Source organism: Manis pentadactyla, chromosome 13 (genome assembly GCF_030020395.1).
Source record: "Manis pentadactyla isolate mManPen7 chromosome 13, mManPen7.hap1, whole genome shotgun sequence".
Taxonomy (NCBI): Eukaryota; Metazoa; Chordata; class Mammalia; order Pholidota; family Manidae; genus Manis; species Manis pentadactyla.
This window is the reverse complement of record NC_080031.1, coordinates 92,184,791-92,212,148: the sequence shown is the minus strand read 5'-3', so window position 1 is coordinate 92,212,148 and position 27,358 is coordinate 92,184,791. Positions and strand designations below refer to the sequence as shown.

Sequence of the window (27,358 nt, the reverse complement as noted above, 5' to 3'; positions counted from 1 at the left end):
AGTGTGGAGCACGTTGAGATCTTACAAAACCCTGTTGCTAAGGATTAAAGTTAGGAAACGGTAAAGATTTCCTGATAAAAAACCCAATTTGGTGGGTGCCACCTAGTGGACAGGAGAGGATCACAGGGAAAAGCAAAAAGACCTGTCAGTCTCTTGTAAAAAGGGGGATTGCTTCCCCACCACAGGCTCTTGTTGAAGCCTGAGCCAGAAAGGTTCTGGGGAGGCAGAAGACAGGTAAATCCAGCTGTGCGGCCCACAGTTCTGACTTGTGGGAGAGCACCACAAACCTCGGGATCTGGGTGCACACAGTCAAATCCTAATTAAGACTACTGTTATTATTTATGAAATCCTCAGCTTCTGGTCAAGATCTTGCTTTTCAGCCACAGTTCTTTCTGAATTACTGTCATTAACCACTTGAATGAAGAACTGTTCCGATGCTCATGTTTCCCATAATGCACCTCATAGTTTAACAGGGAGAGGGTCCAAAGCTACATACTGTCCACTGCACACCCAGTAAGTGTGATTAACTTGTGGGTCTTATGAGTCCAAAAGGTTTCTGGAAGGAAGGCATAAACCAAAAAAGAAAAACGCCACCGCACATAAGGACATCAGTTATCATGTACTCCACTGTGTTTTAAGAGTTATTTTTAATGGGATTGTGACATCAACAGAAGAGAGTATGAGTTAGAAGAAAAGCAGAATGAAAACTAATTTTCTTGTACAGACAAATAATGACCTGTGGCCACCACTGGGAAGAAAATGCTTCCCAGGAAAAGATAAAAGAATTAAAGTTTACCTGCTGAACATGTTCCCAAGGAATTCAAGAAGCAAAGTCAGCAGAGACCATGATAAGACTCCTTGCTGAACACCATAAAGAAAGTGAGAATGTGAAAAAGGACTAGAACTTTCACAGCACTGCCTTTTGAATCTGAATTCAAAGTAGTCCCCTGTAAGGAATATAGCAACTAAGTAAATTCTTGACTTATAAGTCAGGAGTTCAAAAGTAAGAGACTGATCGTTGTGAGAGAAAAATGGGTGAGAGAACCTATGGTATGAATTTGAGGTCCAGTTCCTACCAGCTTCTTAGTAAAAAGGCACACAGCTTCCTGAACCTTAATGAAGCAGTAGCCAGACAACCCCTGACTACAGAAGGCAGATGTAAAGAGTTGAGTCAGATGTTTTCTTTAATATCCATTCTAGGGAGCCAGTAGGTATATGGGAGGTTTTAGGTATCAAAAACATAAGGGTTTAGGTATCAAACATATAAGGGATGCATCCATGTTTAACAAATAGCAGATACTTGTCATTTAGCAAGTGAGAGGGGAAATAAGTCAATATGAAAACCTAGTGTCCAAATAACTTCCTCGTAAGACTGGCAACCTCTGGGCTGAAACTATCTAAGCAGTACTCCTAGCGCACTAGATAAGCATGTCTTATTTCTCCAACTGGATTAGTTTTGCTAAGGTTAAGTAAACTATTAATTAGGACATGTCTTCTTCAAGCCCTAGGTATCCAGTGTCTCACTTACTTTCCCTAACCTAATGTTGCTCTTTGTTTGTACTCCTGAGTCACTGCCAATTCAAGGACATCAGTGCCTGAATTAAGTGGTTGTGCAAGCCCCTCCTTCTATCTTCTGTCTGGGTCTCAGCTTTTAGGGCAGGGCGTAACACCTCTGGGAAGCAGAGGGCTGGAGCAAGATCTCTGGAGTCATACATGATCTGGAGTATGAGTCCAGGTCCTGGCACTTACTATATAGCCTTGACAAAAATTATTTAACCCTTGTCTCTACTTCTTTATCTGGAAGATGGACTATTTGTAGAGTGGTAATGGGTATTTATCTATCACTTATTTATATCATCAGTATTAACTCTATGAATGTGAGACTTGGTAACAAACTGCTTACCTACTTCAAAAAAGGATTAAAGATGAAGGTATTTTGAAATGTTATACTAGACATGCTTAAAGCACCAGAGGCAAAGGAAACCTTTTCATACTAGGGAAATCTGGGTTCTCTGAGGCCTCCCTTCTGAAGTTCCCAGAGCTTGAAATTCCTTACCTGATAAAAACCTAAATTCTAAGAAGCCCAAAGTCTTTTTCACTAAATGTTCCTTTTTGGGCAGGTTGTGAGGAAGGGGGCCACTTGAAAACAATCTGCACTGTGTTTGCCAGCATGAACATAAAGAGAAGGCAGCACAAAACTGCAGCAGGAAGGCAGGGCGAATTATTACCTGAGTCACAGTGGGTGTTACACATGCACAGGACCCATATGTGGCACTTCTACCTGCTAGCTGACGCCCATGCATGTTATCAAAGTAACTACACTCTCCCAAAGAGAGACTCCTGCATCACCACAGATTCACAGAGCAACTCAAAGGGAAAGAAAGCAGAAAAATGTAGAAGAAAAAATTAAATTAGACAACACTGAAGTCAGTAAAACATGGAAAACCCAAAGAAAAAGTAATTTTTTTAAAAGGGGGATGGTATTTGTTCTTTGGAAGGGAATTAATGAAAACATAAGTGAACATGGTTGACAAGAAGGAGGAAGGTTTTGTTGTGTCTGAGTGTTGCATGTAACTGTTAAAGGGTTGGGTAAACTCTTCTGACTGTATCTGACAAGAAACAAAAATCTCCCCCAGGAATTTCTTAAAATGGTTACGATTTAGGATATCTGGAAAACTGCTCAAGATTTAGTAATTTTCAAAATATCTTATCTAGAGTGCTTCCTAATGGAAAGACTGAGAAATTAGGATAGCATGCCAATTTCACTTGAAAGTCCTAACTAAAACTAAAGATATTTAAAGACTAGCTAGAAATTTCCTTCATCCAAATAGCAGCAATCTACTACTAATTATTACTACATGCAAATCAATACAGCCACTAAACTAAGTAGACTAATTCCTACTTATACTTTTTGGATTGAGATACAGAAATTTCTAAGAATAACTTAAGAAAAGAAAATCCAAAGCTGGTAGAAAGTTAGAGCCTTCAATGAATAGAAAGTAGTTTCCAGGGCGGAAGTTGAGAGCTGAAGCAGCATTAAAAAGTTTGGTTACACTGTTGAACATAACAAAAGATGAGGTAAGGTCTTGCATGTGTATTTGTATTTTCAAAGTGCTAGCTATCAATTCACAGTGGGAAAACAAAACCAAGGAACACCACTACCTGCAGAAAACCCCACTACAGTCAACAGTGACACAAACATATATAGGGTAAAAGGGTGACAGAGAGGGGAGGAGGAGTGTACATTTTCAGTGGACACTCATTGCGGCTGCAACAAAAGGACTTATGCCAGAAGCCACACAGAGTTAGATTCTGCGAACTTTTAAATCACGGAACCAACTGATTTTGCTTCTTATTCCTCCTCCTCCCTTCTTCATATGTTGGGTGTTTTGTTGTGTGCTCTTTTTAGGAGTGCTCCCATCTAGAGCAGTCCCTGTAGGATGCCCTGTAGAGGTGGTTTGTGGGAGGCAAATTCCCTCAACTTTTGCTTGTCTGGAAATTGTTTAATCCCTCCTTCATATTTAAATGATATTCGTGCTGGATACAGTAGTCTTGGTTCGAGGCCCTTCTGTTTCATTGCATTAAGTATATCATGCCGTTCTCTTCTGGCCTGTAGGGTTTCTGTTGAGAAGTCTGATGATAGCCTGATGGGTTTTCCTTTGTAGGTAACCTTTTTTTTCTCTCTGGCTGCTTGTAATACTTTGTCCTTGTCTTTGATCTTTGCCATTTTAATTATTATGTGTCTTGGTGTTGCCCTCCTTGGATCCCTTGTCATGGGAGTTCTGTGTACCTCTGTGGTCTGAGAGGCCATTTCTTCCCCTAGTTTGGGGAAATTTTCAGCAATTATTTCTTCAAAGACATTTTCTATCCCCTTTTCTCTCTCTACTTCTTCTGGAATGCCTATGATTCTTATATTATTCCTTTTATATTGATCACTCAGCTCTCTTAAAATTCTTTCATTCCTGGAGATCCTTTTATCTCTCTCTGCATCAGCTTCTCTGTGTTCCTGTTCTCTGTTTTCTAGTCCATTAATGGTCTCTTGCATCTCGTCCATTCTGTTTTGAAGTCCTTCCAGAGCTTGTTTTATTTCTGAATTCTCCTTCCTTAGTTCTTGCATATTTCTCTGCAAGTCCATCAGCATGGTTATGACTTTTGTTTTGAATTCTTTTTCAGAAAGACTGGCTAAATCTATCTCCCCAGGTTCCTTCTCAGGGGAAGATGTAGCAGATGCCGAAGCTGTCTGGGTTAGTCTTGTCTGGATAATTTTTTTTTGCCTTTTCATGTTGACAGGTGCTATTGACTGTCAGCTGGGAGGGCCAAAATTTTCACTTGCTACTGGCCTTTCTTTACTGGGGCAACTGCGACCCCTAGTGGCTTGTGTTGGGTAATTGCGTGTAGACTGGGTCTTTGTGTCTTGCCTGGCCGGGAGGGAGAAATTTCCCTTTCTGTGGGCGGAATTTGTCTCAGGCTGCTTCTCTGCTTTCGCAGCGCCCGGTGGGGTGATGGATGGGGGGGCTGCTTGACTGTTTGCCTCCGTGAGGGGTCTCAGAGCTGTTGCCCAGGGGGTTAGTGCACCCGGTTTTCCCTGTAATTTCCAGCTGCTGTACTGTGACCTGGGTTGTTTCCGTCAAGCTGTTAAGTCCCTGTCCCTTTAAGACTTTCAAAAAGCCCCCGCTTTTCTTTGTCACAGGGGCATCAGCTTCAGCACCCGCTCAGAGGTCTTACTCCCTGTTCCCCCAGTATCCAGGGCCCCCTGGGCATGTACTGTGTCTGCGCTCTGGCCCGGATGGCTGGGGCTGGGTGTTCGGCAGCCCTGGGCTCCGTCTCCCTCCCGCTCCGACTCCTCTTCTCCCGCCGGGAGCTGGGGGGAGGGGCGCTCGGGTCCCGCCGGGCCGGGGCTTGTATCTCACCCCTTTCACCAGTCGCTGGGTTCTCGCTGGTGTAGCTGCAGTCTGGCCACTGTCCTGCGTCTTCTGGTCTCTCTTTTAGGGCTAGTTGTGTTTGTTGTATTTTCAAAAGTATATATGTTTTTGGGAGGAGATTCCCACTGTCCTACTCACGCCGCCATGTTGGCTCCGCCTCCCGGAACCAACTGATTTTGATTTTCAGTGTCAACTAGTCTTTGTCGATAGATGAGAGTAACATAAGTGGTCATTATCACAGTACTTTTGACTAGTAATTCCCTGGGCTGGGCTTTATTTTGGAAGGAGACAGTTCTCTTAGAAGAAAAGGCTATTTTACCCTGGATGCTAGGGCAACAGGTCAGGTCGGAGCACTGTGATCTTGCACTCCTACATACACACATGTAACCAGGGACCACCAAGGGCACTGAGCAGTGCAAGGCTCCTTATCAGAATTAAGTGCAGCCTGGTTCCATCAGATTACTTAAGGAAAAAAAAATTGTCTTTAAAAATGCTTATTTACTGGTTCTGGGTGTGGAGGAACGCTCCAAAGTTGCATGTTATTTTCATCACTAGAGTCATAATAAACCTCTAAAAAAACCCAAAAAACTGAAAATGTACTCTCCTCCTTCCCTCTCTGTCACCCTTTTACCCTATATGCATTTGTATCACTATTGACTGTAGTGGGGTTTTCTGCACTAACAAAAAATTATTAGGCCATAATTATCATTAGCTACCCAAGATCTTTCAAATACTGTACGCTTAGGGGAAATAACTACAAGCGCCCGTCACAAAGCAGCACAAACCCACCAGAATTAGGAAACGAAGAAAGAAGGTGGCAAAACAGATCAGCTCTACTAACACAAAGGGGAAGATAGAAAGGTGAAGAAGAAAAGCAAGAATTTATACTAAAAAACACGGACCGGAAGATAAGACCCCTGGATCTAGTCATACAAGCTTGGGCAAGCTACCTAACTGTCCAGTCTAGACACGCAACGGCATGAAGGTAATACCCAGCCTGCCTATCTCATGAGGCTTCTCTGCAGGTCCAACAGGGTAATGTATGTCAAAGCACTTTGAAAATTATAAAACACAATACAAATGTAAGTAATGGTGTTGTTACTCACATTGTCCCTCACTTTCCAAAGAAAGAACAAGTATATGGCAGCTTCAACTTAAACTTTGAATAATTTTCTTTCCTGTCAGTTAATATCACAACGGCTGGTCCTTCTGCCCTCCTAAAAAAAAAACAACTAGCAAAAAAGAAATGAATCCCTGATCTCATCACCGCTTTCTAAAGAGAAATTCCTATACATCTGTTACTTTTTTTCTAACATTCAAGAGACCCAACTAAAAGGCTCTTCTGAAGTCTTACCTTTCGGAGCTGTAGTAGTAAAGGGCCAGGAAGATGAAAGCATCAGATATTGGAAATAAACGGAAGAAAGAAAAAGAATCAATAACACTTTGTTATTGTAGACAGTCGCTCAACTATCTGACCTAGAAAGACTCTGCTCAAACCCTGTCAGTGAAATGTTGATGCAGCCTGGAGACGGCAGCTTAAGGCCATGCGAGAGTCCATTCAGGAGTATCATCAACATGCGCCCAGAATGAGCTTCTTGCCACCTTTGTCTCGTGGTACCAACAAATTATAGTGACAAAAAATATCTACATGCAAAAACACTGGGGAAGAGAAAACTACCTACATGCTGTGACAGTTCTCTTTCTCAACTCCAGCATCCCCAAAATACAAAAATACCTTACTCTCTTCCACGTGGAAAAGCCACCTCTCTCCAACCGTCCCCAGGACAGGGAGGGAAAGGCACGGGAAACCCACCTAGAGAGGACTCCACGTCCTGCAGGGGCCCTTTGCATGAAAGAGGAAGGTACTCACTCTTGGTCTGGGCAGAGAAGGTATGGGTAAGTTTGGCGAAAAGTTCATTGTTCTCAAAGCGGTCCTCCTTGACCTTTGTCCAGAAGCAATTCTGGGACAGGTCCTGAGCAGCAAACTGTGGATACAGGCAGCATGTTAAGAGTTACTAAGCTAAGCTCAGTACTTTTCATCCTGAAAAAGTGACTAAGATGTAAAAGGTGGATGGCTGGTTATCAGTATTATCATCCTAAACCTAACACAGACTTGTAAGACTACCTGAGACACAGGGGGTATCTGTGCTCTCTGCTCTCTGTGTGATTAGGAGGTGATGCTTCCAGCTTGTTTGTTTACTGGTGATTATTTGAGGACCAGATTCTGTTATGATACTTATCCCTCCTCCTAACCTTAAATCCTCTAGTTTTAGAAGCAGTAAAATCTTTATTTTCTATCTTCTCTTGTTCTACATTGTATTTTCCCCATCAAGTTTCCTAACTATGACAAGTGTATTCATTTTATGAACAAATTCCTAAGCTCCTTTATTTGAACTTGGTTTCTGGAAGCAAAAGGCTGATGCAGAACCTTTCGAGTCCCAGACACACAGCGGGAACAATACACATCGTGCACACATATCCTGTGTTACTCATTCACCTGCAGGATAGTGGGAGTGGGGTGCATTCATAAATCTATGAGTTTTGGATCTGCACAATTACCAGTAGTTGCAGATTGGTGCAATGACTACTGTCAAACCGTGTGTTACCATGGCACTACTATCTTCACAAAAAAGGACAAAAAATTTAACTTAAGGGTCAGTTCTGGTTTTGCAACAGAGTATAGAATTCTCCAAAGTGATGTTCTGGGGACATAGGAGATGTCTAGTGTCTGCTGAGTAAACATAAGCATGAACTGAACGTGAGGACAGATCTGATCCATAAGAAAGGGAAGGCTACCTACCCGTGCACAAAACACAGTGGAGGAAACTGAAGGAGCTTCTTAAGACCTTAAGATAGAAATTCTCACCTTGGACCAGTTTAGCCTCCGGAGCTGTACCTCTGGTGTATAAAGCTTCTTTGGGGTCAAACCATATGGCAGAACTGGTACTGCAGGAACTCCAAATCCAAAAGGGGGAGGTGGGGGGATGCCAGGGCCTCCAGGAAGAGGGGGAGGGGGAGGTGGCATTCTTGATCCTCCAGGCAAGGGAGGAGGTGGGGGGATGCCAGTAGCCCCAGGCAAAGGGGGAGGTGGGGGGATGCCAGTAGCCCCAGGCAAAGGGGGAGGTGGGGGGATGTCAGTAGCCCCAGGCAAAGGGGGTGGTGGTGGGATGCCAGTAGCCCCAGGCAGAGGGGGAGGTGGGGGGATGCCAGTAGCCCCAGGCAGTGGGGGAGGTGGGGGGATGCCAGTAGCCCCAGGCAGTGGGGGAGGTGGGGGGATGTCAGTAACCCCAGGCAAAGGAGGGGGTGGGGGGATGCCAGTAGCCCCAGGCAGAGGGGGAGGTGGGGGGATGTCAGTAACCCCAGGCAAAGGAGGGGGTGGGGGGATGCCAGTAGCCCCAGGCAGAGGGGGAGGTGGGGGGATGTCAGTAACCCCAGGCAAAGGAGGGGGTGGGGGGATGCCAGTAGCCCCAGGCAGAGGGGGAGGTGGGGGGATGTCAGTAACCCCAGGCAAAGGAGGGGGTGGGGGGATGCCAGTAGCCCCAGGCAGAGGGGGAGGTGGGGGGATGTCAGTAACCCCAGGCAAAGGAGGGGGTGGGGGGATGCCAGTAACCCCAGGCAGAGGGGGAGGTGGGGGGATGTCAGTAACCCCAGGCAAAGGAGGGGGTGGTGGGATGCCAGTAACCCCAGGCAGAGGGGGAGGTGGGGGGATGTCAGTAACCCCAGGCAAAGGGGGAGGTAGGGGGATGTCAGTAGCCCCAGGCAGAGGGGGAGGTGGGGGGATGTCAGCAACCCCAGGCAAAGGAGGGGGTGGGGGGATGCTAGAAACCCCAGGCAAAGGAGGGGGCGGGGGGATGCCAGCACCTCCAGGCAGAGGAGGGGGAGTTGGAGGAGGAGGAATGGCATCACTCCCAGGAAGCGGTGGTGGAGGAGGTATGCTGAGCCCTTCTGGTAAAGGAGGGGGTGCGGGTGGAATAACAGAGCCAGAATCAGCAGGTAAAGGAAGGGCAGGGGGAGCAGGAGCCCTGCTGGGAGGTGCTAAGGCAACGGCAGCAGAGAGAGAAGCAATTTCTCTCTTGGCATCTTCTAGTTCCTTGGACAGCTTGGCAACCTAGACAAACGACATCAACAGGAATACTTCTCGCTCCACTTCAGGGACTGCTGGGGCTGGAAGGCACCTAAGAAATTTCCTAATCCAAACTTCTCATTCTACACATGAAGGGGCTGCAAGGAGTCAGACAAATGAAACAGTTCACTTAAAATAACACAGCTATTCAGTAGCAGAGCCAAAACTAGAACTCAGGTTGCTATGTGCCCAGGTCAGTATATTTTGCATTGAAAAGGCAACATCAACCTTTACGTCAAACTCTCCCTTTGATTATATAATGCAAAGGTCAAGTAAATAGAATATTTTTTTTTTTTTAACTAACAAGCACATTATTTCATTTTATTGAAGGGTAGTTGACACACGGTATTATATTACATTAGTTTCAGGTGTACAACATAGTGATTCAACATTTATATACATGACAATTCTGGGTACCAGCTATCACCATACCAAGCTGTTACAATATCTTGACTATATTCATTACATCCCGGTTACTTATTATTTTACCACTGGAAGTGTATACTTTTTTTTTTTTTTTTTGTGAGGGCACCTCTCATATTTATTGATCAAATGGTTGTTAACAACAATAAAATTCTGTATAGGGGACTCAATGCACAATCATTAATCCACTCCAAGCCTAATTTTCGTCAGTCTCCAATCTTCTGAGGCATAACAAACAAGTTCTTACATGTAGAACAAATTCTTACATAGTGAATAAGTTACATGGTGAACAGTACAAGGGCAGTCATCACAGAAACTTTCGGTTTTGCTCATGCATTATGAACTATACACAGTCAGTTCAAATATGAATACTCGTTTGATTTTTATACTTGATTTATATGTGGATACCACATTTCTCTCTTTATTATTATTATTTTTAATAAAATGCTGAAGTGGTAGGTAGATACAAGATAATGGTAGAAAACATAGTTTAGTGTTGTAAGAGAGCAAATGTATAGAATATCTTAGTTACATAATTAACATATGTGCTATAAGGTAACTATATAACCATATAAGTTATTGAGTTATCAGATATCACAGATTTAAATATTTATAACTCCAGAGAGTATGTGGGGATAAATTTGTCCAGAGATGACTAAAAGAAAGAAAAAAATTGGCAAATATGTGAATGGTTTATGAGGTTTTTACTCTTAAATTTATTTAAAGACTATTAGCTTTATTTCTGGGTCCTACTGTGACTCATTACATTCCTTATGTTGTTCTGTATTTTCCAGATTTTCTATCTTATGTATTACTTACCCCGAAACAAGACAACAGTAAATAATTTTTAAAATACGCACTAACTAGAATACATATTGGTGGCAGGAGTAGGATGACTGACTCCTGCTCCAACACAGGCTTGTCCTGAGGCTGCTCAGGGCAGTTACTGGTCACTCTGCCGTCCCTGCTCAGACATTACCTGTCCTATAAGCTGGGACACCTCTGTTGCCAGAGCCTGCTTCTCTGCTGCAAGCTGTTGATTTTTGGAATACAATGTATCCCTCTCCCCCTGAAGATTCTTGAGCTTCTGCTCAAAGTCACACTCCGTCTTCTCCATTTCCACCCAAAGCTCATGTCCAGCTGGTAAGTCTGAGTCCAACTAAGGGAGAAAGGAATCAGGCTCCCAGTAAGTTCTCCGCCTCAGCAAGAAGCAGTGTCATTCGCTGTCATGCATTGTTTTGTGCCAGTCCCTGACCTACAGAGCTCACCTTCCCAGGGACTGCCTGGGGAAAAAAGAGCACCGTGACTTTGATTTTGTAAACGTTAAAGGAGGGGGTACCAGGGATCATTTCCATAGTCTACCTATTTTTAGAGTTATAAAAAACAGAACAAAACAAAACTCCTAAGATTTTAAAGACATTTAACCAGAACAGGTATGGCGTATAATAATCCCAATAGTCTCTAGAATCAAAAACCTAGTCATCACATTGTGGTTACTAGACTGCCCCCCATTATCAATCCCCACCAACATACACCATTACAGTCACTGTCCATCACCACAGTAAGATGGTATAGAGTCACTACTTGTCTTCTCTGTGCTATCCTGCCCTCCCCGTGCCCCCCGCTATGTTATGTGTGCTAATTGTAATGCCCCTTACTCCCCTTCTCCCTCCCTCCCCACCCACCGTCCCCAATCCCTTTCCCTTTGGTAACCGTTAGAACATTCTTGGGAAACCTGAGCATAACATTGTATATCAATGATACCTTAATCAAAAAAAAAGTCACTTAACTCCTTTGAGCCTCAATTAAACCTATAAAACAGGGGGAGTAATAACTACTTACATGAGAGGATTTTTGTGAGAATTAGTGAATGAAATATATAAAATGGCTATTTTCAGGTAGGAATCAATTAATCCTAGTTGCTTCTTCTTTTCTTTTTTCCCTTCTTCAAAGCACTACAAAACTATGAGAATGACTTTCTGAGCAGTAAGGCCTGGTTTAAGCACAGGCCTGGAGAGCTCAGAGGTCTAAATGAGTCCAAGGACTTGATGGTATGCTTTGTTCTAGGCCTTGGTTTTCTGAGCTTATAAATAGATCCCATGCCGTCTCCCCATTTCCTTGTGAAGAAAACAGTTCCTTCTCTGCCCTCTTGGAGAGAGAGAATAATTTTCCCTTCAGAACAAATTCTAAAATATACAGTATATCGTTGGGAGCCACTCTGTGTGTTCTATTAAAACGAAAAGTGAACTTAAATCTTTCTACCTTCAATTCTACTGTTGGGCCCAGTGTCAGGGGATATACATGCCTTGAGTGCAATGGAGGTCCCACTTTTTCGGCCGCCCAACAGTGGCCGGAAGCGCTCCATGTCATGTGTCTTGGTTCTTTCCGTCATGGCCCGCAAAAACCTTTCATTCCTGTCCGGTAACAAGGAAAGGGAGAGAACTGTCCAGGTGCTCTCACACAGTGAGGTCTACCAGACAAGGCTCTGCAGGGGCACAGACCAGTGAGGGAAGAGAGCATCATCAGTGTTCTAGAATTCCCATTGTCGCATCACACAGCACCGGGACAACAACCTGCTGAAAGCTAAGGACCATCTGAAAAATGTATTCCCTTAAGTTCATCGCTACACTCCAATTTATAGAAATCAAATTAGGACCCCTGCCCTATGAAGTATAATTTGGTAGAACTTTGGGAAGGACATTTAATAATACCAATTTCTAATCCCTGTAAGATTTGGCCTACTTCTAGAAACCTATCCCACATAAATGCATAAATGTGGAAGAACACACGTTACGAGGATGTTCATTATGGCATCATTTGTAGTAGTAAAAACTGTTCTTGTCACCTATTGCAGGGACCAGAATCTGCTAAAAAAGTTTAGCAACGGGGGAATTGTTAATTAAATTATGGGACATATATACTATGGAATGAGAAATAGCCATGAAAGATAATAACGTAAATGTAAGTAATGACATAGAAGGATGTCCAGGATTTACTGTTAAATAAAAAGAAACAAGTTGAAAAGCAAGAAAGATATGATTTAGCTTTGGTTTAGCCAAGCAACAAAATGAAAAATCTATCCTATACATGAGCTTGGCTTTATAGGCATAGGCCATCTTCCCTTAACCCCAAGATACCATCTTTTGGAGCGGCGGAAGATGTCTTAGAATCCAGGAAATGAAATATATTTGTCTGTCCTAGAGAAAGATTTAGGAAACTGTACCAAGCCATTAACAATGGTTACCTATACAGAATAGAATTTGACAAAAGGATAAGGCTGTTAAATTTTACTTTATGTATTTCTACATTGTATGAATTTTCTAAACAATGTTGTGTTACATCAGAATGAAAAAAAAGCAAGTAAGAAAGAAGCCCTTGTTCTAGACATTACAGACATTAATGGAGATCTAGGGTATATCGTGCTATACACCTCTGATAACCAGTGGTAACTCCAGACAGCTCCCGTCACTTAATCTATCTTAAAATTCAGTGTTCACGTCTGGGAAGAAATATGGTCTTACCTAGTATTGAAGCGTGAGTGGACACCTAAGCAGCCTAATTTTCCTCTAGACTACAGAAGATTTCTGGTAAAAAAGAGAATGGAGAGGAGAAATAATTCCAGTCACATACATGTCATCTGGCTGTGGCAGGATACAAAGAGCAGAAAGCAGCTTAGCTGCATCAGTCCTCGTGTTGGGAAGAGCAGCATCCATGGCTCTGACCGGCAGTAGGACTCCTTCTTCTGGCTCCAGCATGGTCTTCATTCCAAACTGGCAGGACAAGAACAGAGAAGGGAGACTTAAGGATGACAGCATCTGTGACCATGGGAAAGTGTAGGACTGTTGTGGGTTGAATGGTGTTCCCCAAAATTCATATGCTGAAGTCTAACCACCAGTACTTCAGAATGTGTCCTTATCTGAAAATAGGGTTATTGGTAGATGTTATTAGTTAAGTTACAACAAGGTCATACTCACCTAGCATGGACCCTAATACAGTATGACTGTTGTCCTTTTTGAAAGTGATGCACACACAGGGGGGATGCCAAATGAACATGAAGACAGAGACAGAGGTGCTGTACCCACAAGCCAAGGAATGGCAAAGACTGCCAGCCAGCCACCAGGAGCTAGGACAGAGGCATGGAACCTGCTTTCCCTGGCAGCCTTCAGAGGGAGCCAATAATGCTAACACCCTGATCTCGGGCTGCCAGCCTCCAGAACTGTGAGACAGTATTAAAACCCAGAGCGTGTAGCACCCTGTTACAACAGCCCTCGCACACTAACCCAGGGAGAGAAACCTTTTCCTATTACAGCTAAACAGGGATCAGCAGAGCAAAATGACTTCCCAGCACACACAGCAGAATTCTATGTCTTCCAAAACCAAAAACCTTTGATTCCTAGGTTTTCTTGAATGCCTCTCCTCACCATCCAAGGGAGTCAGTTAATTTTAACAAAATTAAAGTGAGGACGATAGCTCTGCACTGAGGAACAAAAAAATTATGGGCTTCCTGTGTTTAATACTAGACAGACAAAAAAGATGAAAAGATTCTACCGTAGGAACAGTCTGGAAAAGAAACAAGTAAGCAGAGAATAAAGTAAAACTTCCAAAAACAGTAACTACAGATCAGGAAATTGAAGAATTAGCAAATCAAAGTATAAAAAGAAAAGAGGAAAGAGACATCACCAGTGGGCCTAGAAGTAAGTAACGAAGAAGCCCTGGCGAATACAAAGAGCTGCCAACGAAGGGCAACTCTCATCTTTTTAAAATATATGAATCAATAATGATTAAAAAAAAGCAGTTCCTATGTGGTGACCTCTAATGAGTTCTACACAATGATATAAAGGGCATATAAAAGTGTAGGCAAAGGGTCTGTTTGTGTTTATACAGAGGATCAAAGCCTAATTTGGCTACCCCGAAAATGAACTAAGATATGATATGAAAAAGAACTTCCAACATCAGCACTCTCGGGAAGACTCATGCCAGAAGATGATCAGCAAAAAAAAAAAAAAAAAAAACTCCAACAAAGATCCACGCACTGTCACAGGTGTAGATGCACTCATCCCACCAGTTCCTGGACTTGCCATGGGAATGAGGAAGGAGATATCTAAGCTGGCCTGTGCATACAGTAAAACAAAAATTGGACTGGATCTATACTGTTGGAACTCAACCAAGAATTAGGAGAAGTGCAAATTGTAGCACTCCAAAATCTTACAACCACAGATTATTTATCGTTAAAAGAACATATGGGATATGAACAGTCCCCAGGAATGGGTTGTTCTAGTTTATCTGAATTCTCTCAGACTGTTTAAGTTCAGTCGGACAATATCCACCATATCATAGATAAGTTTTCACAAATGCCTAAGGTGCCTAACTGGTTTTCTTGGTTTCACTGGAGATGGCTGGTAATTACAGGTATGCTTTGGTTAGGTAACTATATTCCTATTATGTTAATGTGTGTGCACAATTTAATTAGTAGTTTAAAACCTATCCATGCTGAAGTTACTCTACAAGAAGATATGTCAAAGAAATAATCAATCTTCCCAGGTTTTCTTCCACCTGCTACTTCTATAGCTTTTCTTCTTCCTACCTAATCACAACCTTTAAATAGAACTCGTGCCACATGTCGAATTTACCGAGTATCATAATTCTTCCAAGTGGTAAAGATACCTCAAGACAAATGCTGGGCATAGAAGCCACAGGGCATAAATATGCAAAGAAGTAAAAAGCTAACCTTTTCAAACAATAAGGCTTCTCTCTCACTTACCAACTTAACATTTCCCTGTATGGCCCCGGAAGATGACTGGTTAGCCAGAGACGGGTAAGATTCCTCAAGGGAGGAACAACCTAAGACAGGCACAGTCGCAGGGGGGCCATCAGGTGAGAAAATGGGGAGCAGCAGAGGTGAGGCTTAGAACCTCCCCCCTCATGTTCTGAGAGAAATCTTCTGTATACATGGATGTTTATTGCCCTCGTCTAGCTCGGATTAACACATAGTCTACAGGCACACACCTGATCATCTACATTTGCTCTCTTACAACACTAAACTCTGTTTTCTGCCTTTATCTCGTATCTACCTACCACTTCAGCATTTTATTAAAAATAATAATAATAGAGAAATGTGGAATCCACATATAAATCAAGTTTAAAAATCAAATAAATATTCATATTTGAACTGACTGTGTATAGTTCATAATGCATGAACAAAACCGAAAGTTTCTGTGATGACTGCCCTTGCACTGTTCACCATGTAACTTATTCACTATGTAAGAATTTGTACTCCATGTAAGAATTTGTTCGTTATGCATCAGAAGATTGGAGACTGACGAAAATTAGGCTTGGGGTGGATTAATGATTGTGCATTGAGTATTGACCCCCCTATACAGAAATTTATTGTGGTTAACAACTATTTGATCAATAAATATGAGAGATGCCCTCACAAAATATATATATATATATATATATATATATATATATATATAAAAGCACACTTCCAATTGTAAAATAAATAAGTAACCGGGATGTAAAGTATAGCATAAGGAATATAGTCAAAATATTGTAACAACTTGGTATGGTGATACCTGGTACCTAGAATTATCATGTATATAAATGTTGAATCACTGTGTTGTACACCTGAAACTAATGTAATGCAATACTGTTGTCAACTACCCTTCAATAAAAAAAAAAAAAATCAGATAAACAAAGATAAAAAATATATATATATATATATATGAATCAAGACATCACTAGAAACCTCTATGCTTGAGGTGCCTGACATACACCTTTCACAAAAACTCACAAAATTAAAAATATCTCAGTAGTACCCATCCAGCATGAGGAAATAACTTTAGAACCATCCCAAACTTCTTTGCTTCTATGGCCAAATGAAGAAATTGCAGGAACTCTTCTGTGGGTAGGAGTATATGAGTTTAAGAAAAAAACAGGGCCCTCCTATTGCTACCAGTACTTTTTGTGAAGATCCAGACATGCCCTGAGGACTTGAAGACTCATCCTTGTCTTCTTTATTTAATATTGTATGTGAACCTTTCTGAAGCTACGAAAGACTATGATATTAATAAATTCAAATAACATGGGGACTTAGCAATTACTTTAAATGTGTTAACAGTCACTAGCGCCCTCACGGGGTCCAATACTGCTGTCATTATAATGATAAAAGGTGGCAGCCCTGCCCTATGTCAAGTAACGCAGACATTTCCAGTCCTGTAGACATGTTCCTTCATTAAAGACTAAACAAAGCTCTAAGATACTACCTCTAGAGAAAAATAACAGTCTTTTCTCAACAGAGTTCTGGCTGAGTATAGGTTACATTGGTAGGTTGCTGTAAATCACAGTTACACTGGGGAGAGAGGTCCAGTGTTTTCAAAATTGTCAGTCTCCTGCACTGGACTACAGAAATGGAGAGCCTTGAAAATAATCTAGGCTAAAACTAAAATACATGAAAGGACTTGGCTAACACGAGCTGACAACCACCACTCACAACTGCTCTTAGGGACCTCACAGGCTAGATGGGAGGGACTCCCCGCAAAATGATATCTCCATATATATATATATAATATGTGAAAAATATATAAGTACAATATTTCATTTAATATATTAATATATACAAGTATATATATAACTCTTATGCAATCATAATAGACTCACAAGGAAGCATGTCATCAAGCCCTACACTGTATTACAGTAGACGATGCTCAGAACAATAGGACCCAAAGACAGTGTCAGATGGTTCCCAGAACGGCGTTTCCCACCTGAGCCTACAGGGCGGCTACATGGCTTCGAGGTCTAGCTGGAGAGGGCCACATCTTAAAAAATCTACATCAGTCTCTGAAAGTCTGAAAAGATGGATATATTGAAACTGGTAAAGACTGGAAATCAAACTAAATTCTCTAAGCGAAATCCAGGTAGCAGAAATGATTTAGTGGAACCTCAATACTGATTCATTTACATTCTTGGGTTTACTTACTACTAGCTGTCACCACCACACATTCACATGGCCAAAGACTGCATCAACATGCCTCATGACATGTTACAAAATGCCAATTTTCAGTCCTGCTTTCTGCACGTTTCTAACCTAAATTCTGAAGAGAACCTAAAAGCCCTTCCCAGAGATAACATCATCTCTACGATCTCCAGCGGCTACCTTTCTTAAATGACTTATCTCCCATTAATCCTCTTGGCTGCTAAAACTGGGCCTTTTCTCTTTACTGCAGCCACGCCTTCATGCTGCTAAGCCTCTGTGCACACTGCTTCCCACCCATGAACTCTCTTTCTCCTCTTCTCTCCCAATCCCGGTACTTGTTTCCAGGACCTGTCATATCCTCCATCTTCTATGAAGTTGACTAACATTGCGCATAATTATATTCTAAATCATTTATAGAATTTGGTACATTAGTATATTGCTTTCAAATTATTCATGCTAAAGCTCTGGTTTTACAAGAAAAGACTAAGAGAAGTTTAGTGACTTGTTCATGAGGTTAATGAGGTGCCAAGTCAGAAACTTCAGAGGGAGTGGGAGACAGGGAGTTGTGGTTCTAAATCTAGCAGTAAATTTGGACAGATCACTTCTCTAGGCCCACATTTCTCAATCTGTAAAATAAAGGGATTGAATGAAATAATCCTTAGCACCCTTTTCACCTCCAGCATTCCAAGATTCTGAAACCTAGGTCTTCTGATTCTAAGTCCAGTAATCTTTCCACTTAATTCCTTTGCTTTTCTAAGCTTCTACAGGTTTTTCGTTTATACTCATGGCCTTAGAGCTTTTCCTACCCAATCTTCTATAGACATGGTTGGGGTTACAGTCTCTTAAAAAGCAAGGACTGAACCTGATAGGACAACCACATGACTTCTTGCTCTTCAGGCTTTTGGATCTAGGGTAGGTCCACATAGATTCAGACAAACAAGAGAAACTCTATTCTCTACTCTTTGCCACCAGTCATAGACAAAATCCTAGTTCCAAGATTCCTGAGTCTCTGTAGCAATGTCTTAATTATTAACCACAGGCAAGTAACTGCCAGGTCTAAAGAACACACTTCAGCAGTCCCCAGAGGGAGAAAGAGACCCTAGAGTCATTAACCATTGTTTCTCGCAATCCTTAGTCAAGTTTCAGGGCCACATAGGGAGAATAACATGTGCCAATTCTAAAATATATAAAAGATCATGTAGAGATGGCCTAGCAACAACTTCCTCCTCTCCATTTGTCACCACTACTTGGTGCTCTCAGCAACTTAAACAAGTAAAATTCCTGACAGATGATGCTCTCAGATGTGTTCTACTTACTAAGATGATAGGTTACATTTAAAGAAATAATAATTGACGACTTCCTAATAACCCAAGAGCCAGGGGGAAAACAGCGTGCACTTTAACAGCTACTTTTTCATGTCTAAAAAGGATTCTTACAATGGTTTCAAAGTCTAAATTACTAAATGCAAGAAGGAGTTAGATGTTTTGGCCACTGTACTTTGTACATTAAGACCCAATAGTTCTTTCCCACCAAATGAACTGGAGAAGAGTCCAGTTTTGATAGACTGTCATCATCAAAGGACTCTACAGAAGATACCATCAACATTTTCTATGAAATTCCTAGCAGTGAGTGCTCTTTGAAAAATTTTTTTTATTAAGGTATCATTGAAAGTTTCACATGAAAAACATTGTGGTTACTCCATTCACCCATATTATCAAGTCCCCTCTATAAGCCATTGGCCAAATATGTGAATGGCTTATTAGGTTTTTACTCCTAAACTTATTAGAAGACTATTAGCTTTATTTCTGGGTCCTACTGTGACTCACTGAGTTCTTTATGTTGTTCTGTATTTTCCAAATTTTCTATCTTATGTATTACTTACCCTGAAACAAAACAACAGTGAATGATTTTTAAAATACGCACTAACTAGAATACCTACTGGTGGCAGGAGTAGGATGACTGACTCCTGCTCCAACACAGGCTTGTCCTGAGGCTGCTCAGGGCAGTTACTGGTCACTCTGCCGTCCCTGCTCAGACATTACCTGTCCTATAAGCTGGGACACCTCTGTTGCCAGAGCCTGCTTCTCTGCTGCAAGCTGTTGTTTTTCAGAATACAATGTATCCTTTTCCCCCTGAAGATCCTTGAGCTTCTGCTCAAAGTCACTCTCCATGTTCTTTTTTATTTATTTATTTATTTTTATTTTGGTATCATTAATCTACAATTACATGAAAGACATTATGTTTACTCTCCATCTTCTCCATTTCCACCCGTAGCTCATGTCCGGCTGATAAGTCTGAGTCCAACTAAAGGAGAAAGGAATCGGGCTCCCAGTAAGTTCTCCGCCTCAGCAAGAAGCAGTGTTATTCCCTGTCACTCACTGTTTTGTGCCAGTCCCTGACCTACGGAGCTCACCTTCCCAGGGACTGCCTGGGGAAAAAAGAGCACCGTGACTTTGGTCTTGTAAACGTTAAGGGAGGCGGTACCAGGGATCTTTTCCATAGCCCACCTATTTTTAGAGTTATAAGAAACAGAATAAAACTCCTAAGATTTTAAAGACATTTAACCAGAATAGGTATGGTGTATAATAATCCCAATAGTCTCTAGAATCAAAAACCTAGTCATCACATTGTGGTTACTAGACTGCCCCCCATTATCAAGTCCTCCCCAACATACACCATTACAGTCACTGTCCATCACCGCAGTAAGATGGTATAGAGTCACTACTTGTCTTCTCTGTGCTATCCTGCCCTCCCCGTGCCCCCCGCTATGTTATATGTGCTAATTATAATGCCCCTTACTCCCCTTCTCCCTCCCTCCCCACCCACCGTCCCCAATCCCTTTCCCTTTGGTAACCGTTAGTACATTCTTGGGAAACCTGAGCATAACATTGTATATCGATGATACCTTAATCAAAAAAAAAAGTCACTTAACTCCTTTGAGCCTCAATTAAACCTATAAAACAGGGGGAGTAATAACTACTTACATGAGAGGATTTTTGTGAGAATTAGTGAATGAAATATATAAAATGGCTATTGTCAGGTAGGAATCAATTAATCCTAGTTGCTTCTTCTTTTCTTTTTTCCCTTCTTCAGAGCACTACAAAACTATGAGAATGACTTTCTGAGCAGTAAGGCCTGGTTGAAGCACAGGCCTGGAGAGCTCAGAGGTCTAAATGAGTCCAAGGACTTGATGGTATGCTTTGTTCTAGGCCTTGGTTTTCTGAGCTTATAAATAGATCCCATGCCGTCTCCCCATTTCCTTGTGAAGAAAACAGTTCCTTCTCTGCCCTCTTGGAGAGAGAGAATAATTTTCCCTTCAGAACAAATTCTAAAATATACAGTATATCGTTGGGAGCCACTCCGTGTGTTCAATTAAAAGGAAAAGTGAACTTAAATCTTTCTACCTTCAATTCTACTCTTGGACTCAGTGTCAGGGGATATACATGCCTTGAGTGCAATGGAGGTCCCACTTTTTCGGCCGCCCAACAGTGGCTGGAAGTGCTCCATGTCATGTGTCTTGGTTCTTTCCGTCATGGCCCGCAAAAACCTTTCATTCCTGTCCGGTAACAAGGAAAGGGAGAGAACTGTCCAGGTGCTCTCACACAGTGAGGTCTACCAGACAGGACTCTGCAGGGGCACAGACCAGTGAGGGAAGAGAGCATCATCAGTGTTCTAGAATTCCCATTGTCGCATCACACAGCACCGGGACAACAACCTGCTGAAAGCTAAGGACCATCTGAAAAATGTATACCCTTAAGTTCATCGCTACACTCCAATTTATAGAAATCAAATTAGGACCCCTGCCCTATGAAGTATAATTTGGTAGAACTTTGGGAAGGACATTTAATAATACCAATTTCTAATCCCTGTAAGATTTGGCCTACTTCTAGAAACCTATCCCACATAAATGCATAAATGTGGAAGAACACACGTTACGAGGATGTTCATTATGGCATCATTTGTAGTAGTAAAAACTGTTCTTGTCACCTATTGCAGGGACCAGAATCTGCTAAAAAAGTTTAGCAATGGGGGAATTGTTAACTAAATTATGGGACATATATACTATGGAATGAGAAATAGCCATGAAAGATAATAACGTAAATGTAAGTAATGACATAGAAGGATGTCCAAGATTTACTGTTAAATAAAAAGAAACAAGTTGAAAAGCAAGAAAGATATGATTTAGCTTTGGTTTAGCCAAGCAACAAAATGAAAAATCTATCCTATACATGAGCTTGGCTTTATAGGCATAGGCCATCTTCCCTTAACCCCAAGATACCATCTTTTGGAGCGGCGGAAGATGTCTTAGAATCCAGGAAATGAAATATATTTGTCTGTCCTAGAGAAAGATTTAGGAAACTGTACCAAGCCATTAACAATGGTTACCTATACAGAATAGAATTTGACAAAAGGATAAGGCTGTTAAATTTTACTTTATGTATTTCTACATTGTTTGAATTTTCTAAACAATGTTGTGTTACATCAGAATGAAAAAAAAGCAAGTAAGAAAGAAGACCTTGTTCTAGACATTACAGACATTAATGGAGATCTAGGGTATATCGTGCTATACACCTCTGATAACCAGTGGTAACTCCAGACAGCTCCCGTCACTTAATCTATCTTAAACTTCAGTGTTCACGTCTGGGAAGAAATATGGTCTTACCTAGTACTGAAGCCTGAGTGGACACCTAAGCAGCCTAATTTTCCTCTAGACTACAGAAGATTTCTGGTAAAAAAGAGAATGGAGAGGAGAAATAATTCCAGTCACATACATGTCATCTGGCTGTGGCAGGATACAAAGAGCAGAAAGCAGCTTAGCTGCATCAGTCCTCGTGTTGGGAAGAGCAGCATCCATGGCTCTGACCGGCAGTAGGACTCCTTCTTCTGGCTCCAGCATGGTCTTCATTCCAAACTGGCAGGACAAGAACAGAGAAGGGAGACTTAAGGATGACAGCATCTATGACCATGGGAAAGTGTAGGACTGTTGTGGGTTGAATGGTGTTCCCCAAAATTCATATGCTGAAGTCTAACCACCAGTACTTCAGAATGTGTCCTTATCTGAAAATAGGGTTATTGGTAGATGTTATTAGTTAAGTTACAACAAGGTCATACTCACCTAGCATGGACCCTAATACAGTATGACTGTTGTCCTTATAGAAAGTGATGCACACACAGGGGGGATGCCAAATGAACATGAAGACAGAGACAGAGGTGCTGTACCCACAAGCCAAGGAATGGCAAAGACTGCCAGCCAGCCACCAGGAGCTAGGACAGAGGCATGGAACCTGCTTTCCCTGGCAGCCTTCAGAGGGAGCCAATAATGCTAACACCCTGATCTCGGGCTGCCAGCCTCCAGAACTGCGAGACAGTATTAAGACCCAGAGCGTGTAGCACCCTGTTACAACAGCCCTCGCACACTAACCCAGGGAGAGAAACCTTTTCCTATTACAGCTAAACAGGGATCAGCAGAGCAAAATGACTTCCCAGCACACACAGCAGAATTCTATGTCTTCCAAAACCAAAAACCTTTGATTCCTAGGTTTTCTTGAATGCCTCTCCTCACCATCCAAGGGAGTCAGTTAATTTTAACAAAATTAAAGTGAGGACGATAGCTCTGCACTGAGGAACAAAAAAATTATGGGCTTCCTGTGTTTAATACTAGACAGACAAAAAAGATGAAAAGATTCTACCGTAGGAACAGTCTGGAAAAGAAACAAGTAAGCAGAGAATAAAGTAAAACTTCCAAAAACAGTAACTACAGATCAGGAAATTGAAGAATTAGCAAATCAAAGTATAAAAAGAACAGAGGAAAGAGACATCACCAGGGGGCCTAGAAGTAAGTAACGAAGAAGCCCTGGCGGATGCAAAGAGCAGCCAACGAAGGGCAACTCTCACCTTTTTAAAATATATGAATCAAGACATCACTAGAAACCTCTATGCTTGAGGTGCCTGACATACACCTTTCACAAAAACTCACAAAATTAAAAATATCTCAGTAGTACCCATCCAGCATGAGGAAATAACTTTAGAACCATCCCAAACTTCTTTGCTTCTATGGCCAAATGAAGAAATTGCAGGAACTCTTCTGTGGGTAGGAGTATATGAGTTTAAGAAAAAAACAGGGCCCTCCTATTGCTACCAGTACTTTTTGTGAAGATCCAGACATGCCCTGAGGACTTGAAGACTCATCCTTGTCTTCTTTATTTAATATTGTATGTGAACCTTTCTGAAGCTACGAAAGACTATGATATTAATAAATTCAAATAACATGGGGACTTAGCAATTACTTTAAATGTGTTAACAGTCACTAGCGCCCTCACGGGGTCCAATACTGCTGTCATTTATAATGATAAAAGGTGGCAGCCCTGCCCTATGTCAAGTAACGCAGACATTTCCAGTCCTGTAGACATGTTCCTTCATTAAAGACTAAACAAAGCTCTAAGATACTACCTCTAGAGAAAAATAACAGTCTTTTCTCAACAGAGTTCTGGCTGAGTATAGGTTACATTGGTAGGTTGCTGTAAATCACAGTTACACTGGGGAGAGAGGTCCAGTGTTTTCAAAATTGTCAGTCTCCTGCACTGGACTACAGAAATGGAGAGCCTTGAAAATAATCTAGGCTAAAACTAAAATACATGAAAGGACTTGGCTAACACGAGCTGACAACCACCACTCACAACTGCTCTTAGGGACCTCACAGGCTAGATGGGAGGGACTCCCCGCAAAATGATATCTCCATATATATATATATATATATATATATATAATATGTTAAAAATATATGAGTACAATATATCATTTAATATATTAATATATACAAGTATATATATAACTCTTATGCAATCATAAAAGACTCAAAAGGAAGCATGTCATCAAGCCCTACACTGTATTACAGTAGACGATGCTCAGAACAATAGGACCCAAAGACAGTGTCAGATGGTTCCCAGAACGGCGTTTCCCACCTGAGCCTACAGGGCGGCTACATGGCTTCGAGGTCTAGCTGGAGAGGGCCACATCTTAAAAAATCTACATCAGTCTCTGAAAGTTTGAAAAGATGGATATATTGAAACTGGTAAAGACTGGAAATCAAACTAAATTCTCTAAGCGAAATCCAGGTAGCAGAAATGATTTAGTGGAACCTCAATACTGATTCATTTACATTCTTGGGTTTACTTACTACTAGCTGTCACCACCACACATTCACATGGCCAAAGACTGCATCAACATGCCCCATGACATGTTACAAAATGCCAATTTTCAGTCCTGTTTTCTGCACGTTTCTAACCTAAATTCTGAAGAGAACCTAAAAGCCCTTCCCAGAGATAAAATCATCTCTACGATCTCCAGCGGCTACCTTTTTAAAATGATTTATCTCCCATTAATCCTCTTGGCTGCTAAAACTGGGCCTTTTCTCTTTACTGCAGCCACGCCTTCATGCTGCTAAGCCTCTGTGCACACTGCTTCCCACCCATGAACTCTCTTTCTCCTCTTCTCTCCCAATCCCGGTACTTGTTTCCAGGACCTGTCATATCCTCCATCTTCTATGAAGTTGACTAACATTGCCCATAATTATATTCTAAATCAATTATAGAATTTGGTACATTAGTATATAGCTTTCAAATTATTCATGCTAAAGCTCTGGTTTTACAATAAAAGACTAAGAGAAGTTTTGTGACTTGTTCATGAGGTTAATGAGTTGCCAAGTCAGAAACTTCAGAGGGAGTGGGAGACAGGGAGTTGTGGTTCTAAATCTAGTGGTAAATTTGGACAGATCACTTCTCTAGGCCCACATTTCTCAATCTGTAAAATAAAGGGATTGAATGAAATAATCTTTAGCACCTTTTCACCTCCAGCATTCCAAGATTCTGAAACCTAGGTCTTCTGATTCTAAGTCCAGTAATCTTTCCACTTAATTCCTTTGCTTTTCTAAGCTTCTACAGGTTTTTCGTTTATACTCATGGCCTTAGAGCTTTTCCTACCCAATCTTCTATAGACATGGTTGGGGTTACAGTCTCTTAAAAAGCAAGGACTGAACCTGATAGGACAACCACATGACTTCTTGCTCTTCAGGCTTTTGGATCTAGGGTAGGTCCACATAGATTCAGACAAACAAGAGAAACTCTATTCTCTACTCTTTGCCACCAGTCATAGACAAAATCCTAGTTCCAAGATTCCTGAGTCTCTGTAGCAATGTCTTAATTATTAACCACAGGCAAGTAACTGCCAGGTCTAAAGAACACACTTCAGCAGTCCCCAGAGGGAGAAAGAGACCGTAGAGTCATTAACCATTGTTTCTCGCAATCCTTAGTCAAGTTTCAGGGCCACATAGGGAGAATAACATGTGCCAATTCTAAAATATATAAAAGATCATGTAGAGATGGCCTAGCAACAACTTCCTCCTCTCCATTTGTCACCACTACTTGGTGCTCTCAGCAACTTAAACAAGTAAAATTCCTGACAGATGATGCTCTCAGATGTGTTCTACTTACAAAGATGCCAGGTTACATTTAAAGAAATAATAATTGATGACATCCTAATAACTCAAGAGCCAGGGGGAAAACAGCGTGCACTTTAACAGCTACTTTTTCATGTCTAAAAAGGATTCTTACAATGGTTTCAAAGTCTAAATTACTAAATGCAAGAAGGAGTTAGATGTTTTGGCCACTGTACTTTGTATATTAAGACCCAATAGTTCTTTCCCACCAAATGAACTGGAGAAGAGTCCAGTTTTGATAGACTGTCATCATCAAAGGAATCTACAGAAGATACCATCAACATTTTCTATGAAAGTCCTAGCAGTGAGTGCTCTTTGAAAAATTTTTTTTATTAAGGTATCATTGACAGGCACTCTTACGAAAGTTTCACATGAAAAACATTGTGGTTACTCCATTCACCCATATTATCAAGTCCCCTCTATATGCCATTGGCCAAATATGTGAATGGCTTATTAGGTTTTTACTCCTAAACTTATTAGAAGACTATTAGCTTTATTTCTGGGTCCTACTGTGACTCACTGAATTCTTTATGTTGTTCTGTATTTTCCAAATTTTCTATCTTATGTATTACTTACCCTGAAACAAAACAACAGTGAATGATTTTTAAAATAGGCACTAACTAGAATACCTATTGGTGGCAGGAGTAGGATGACTGACTCCTGCTCCAACACAGGCTTGTCCTGAGGCTGCTCAGGGCAGTTACTGGTCACTCTGCCGTCCCTGCTCAGACATTACCTGTCCTATAAGCTGGGACACCTCTGTTGCCAGAGCCTGCTTCTCTGCTGCAAGCTGTTGTTTTTCAGAATACAATGTATCCTTTTCCCCCTGAAGATCCTTGAGCTTCTGCTCAAAGTCACTCTCCATGTTCTTTTTTATTTATTTATTTATTTTTATTTTGGTATCATTAATCTACAATTACATGAAAGACATTATGTTTACTCTCCATCTTCTCCATTTCCACCCGTAGCTCATGTCCGGCTGGTAAGTCTGAGTCCAACTAAAGGAGAAAGGAATCAGGCTCCCAGTAAGTTCTCCGCCTCAGCAAGAAGCAGTGTTATTCCCTGTCACTCACTGTTTTGTGCCAGTCCCTGACCTACGGAGCTCACCTTCCCAGGGACTGCCTGGGGAAAAAAGAGCACCGTGACTTTGGTCTTGTAAACGTTAAGGGAGGTGGTACCAGGGATCTTTTCCATAGCCCACCTATTTTTAGAGTTATAAGAAACAGAATAAAACTCCTAAGATTTTAAAGACATTTAACCAGAATAGGTATGGTGTATAATAATCCCAATAGTCTCTAGAATCAAAAACCTAGTCATCACATTGTGGTTACTAGACTGCCCCCCATTATCAAGTCCTCCCCAACATACACCATTACAGTCACTGTCCATCACCGCAGTAAGATGGTATAGAGTCACTACTT

General features: G+C 41.5%; 1 protein-coding gene across 1 annotated transcript in view; it reads right to left on the bottom strand.

Moving 5' to 3' along the window:
- LOC118929726 (protein diaphanous homolog 1-like) overlaps window positions 1-26,802 on the bottom strand; it is a 64,994-nt gene extending 38,192 nt beyond the window's left edge. Inside the window, exons 1-10 of the mRNA XM_057490526.1 lie at window positions 26,674-26,802; window positions 22,216-22,355; window positions 20,891-20,999; window positions 13,099-13,238; window positions 11,774-11,882; window positions 10,448-10,627; window positions 8,740-9,030; window positions 7,789-8,271; window positions 6,793-6,907; window positions 6,277-6,285 (exon numbers count right to left, since the gene is read on the bottom strand). Of these exons, the coding sequence (XP_057346509.1) occupies window positions 6,277-6,285; window positions 6,793-6,907; window positions 7,789-8,271; window positions 8,740-9,030; window positions 10,448-10,627; window positions 11,774-11,882; window positions 13,099-13,238; window positions 20,891-20,999; window positions 22,216-22,355; window positions 26,674-26,802 (1,705 nt within the window). The remainder of the gene's footprint in view (window positions 1-6,276; window positions 6,286-6,792; window positions 6,908-7,788; window positions 8,272-8,739; window positions 9,031-10,447; window positions 10,628-11,773; window positions 11,883-13,098; window positions 13,239-20,890; window positions 21,000-22,215; window positions 22,356-26,673) is intronic.
- Window positions 26,803-27,358: the final 556 nt, after the last annotated feature.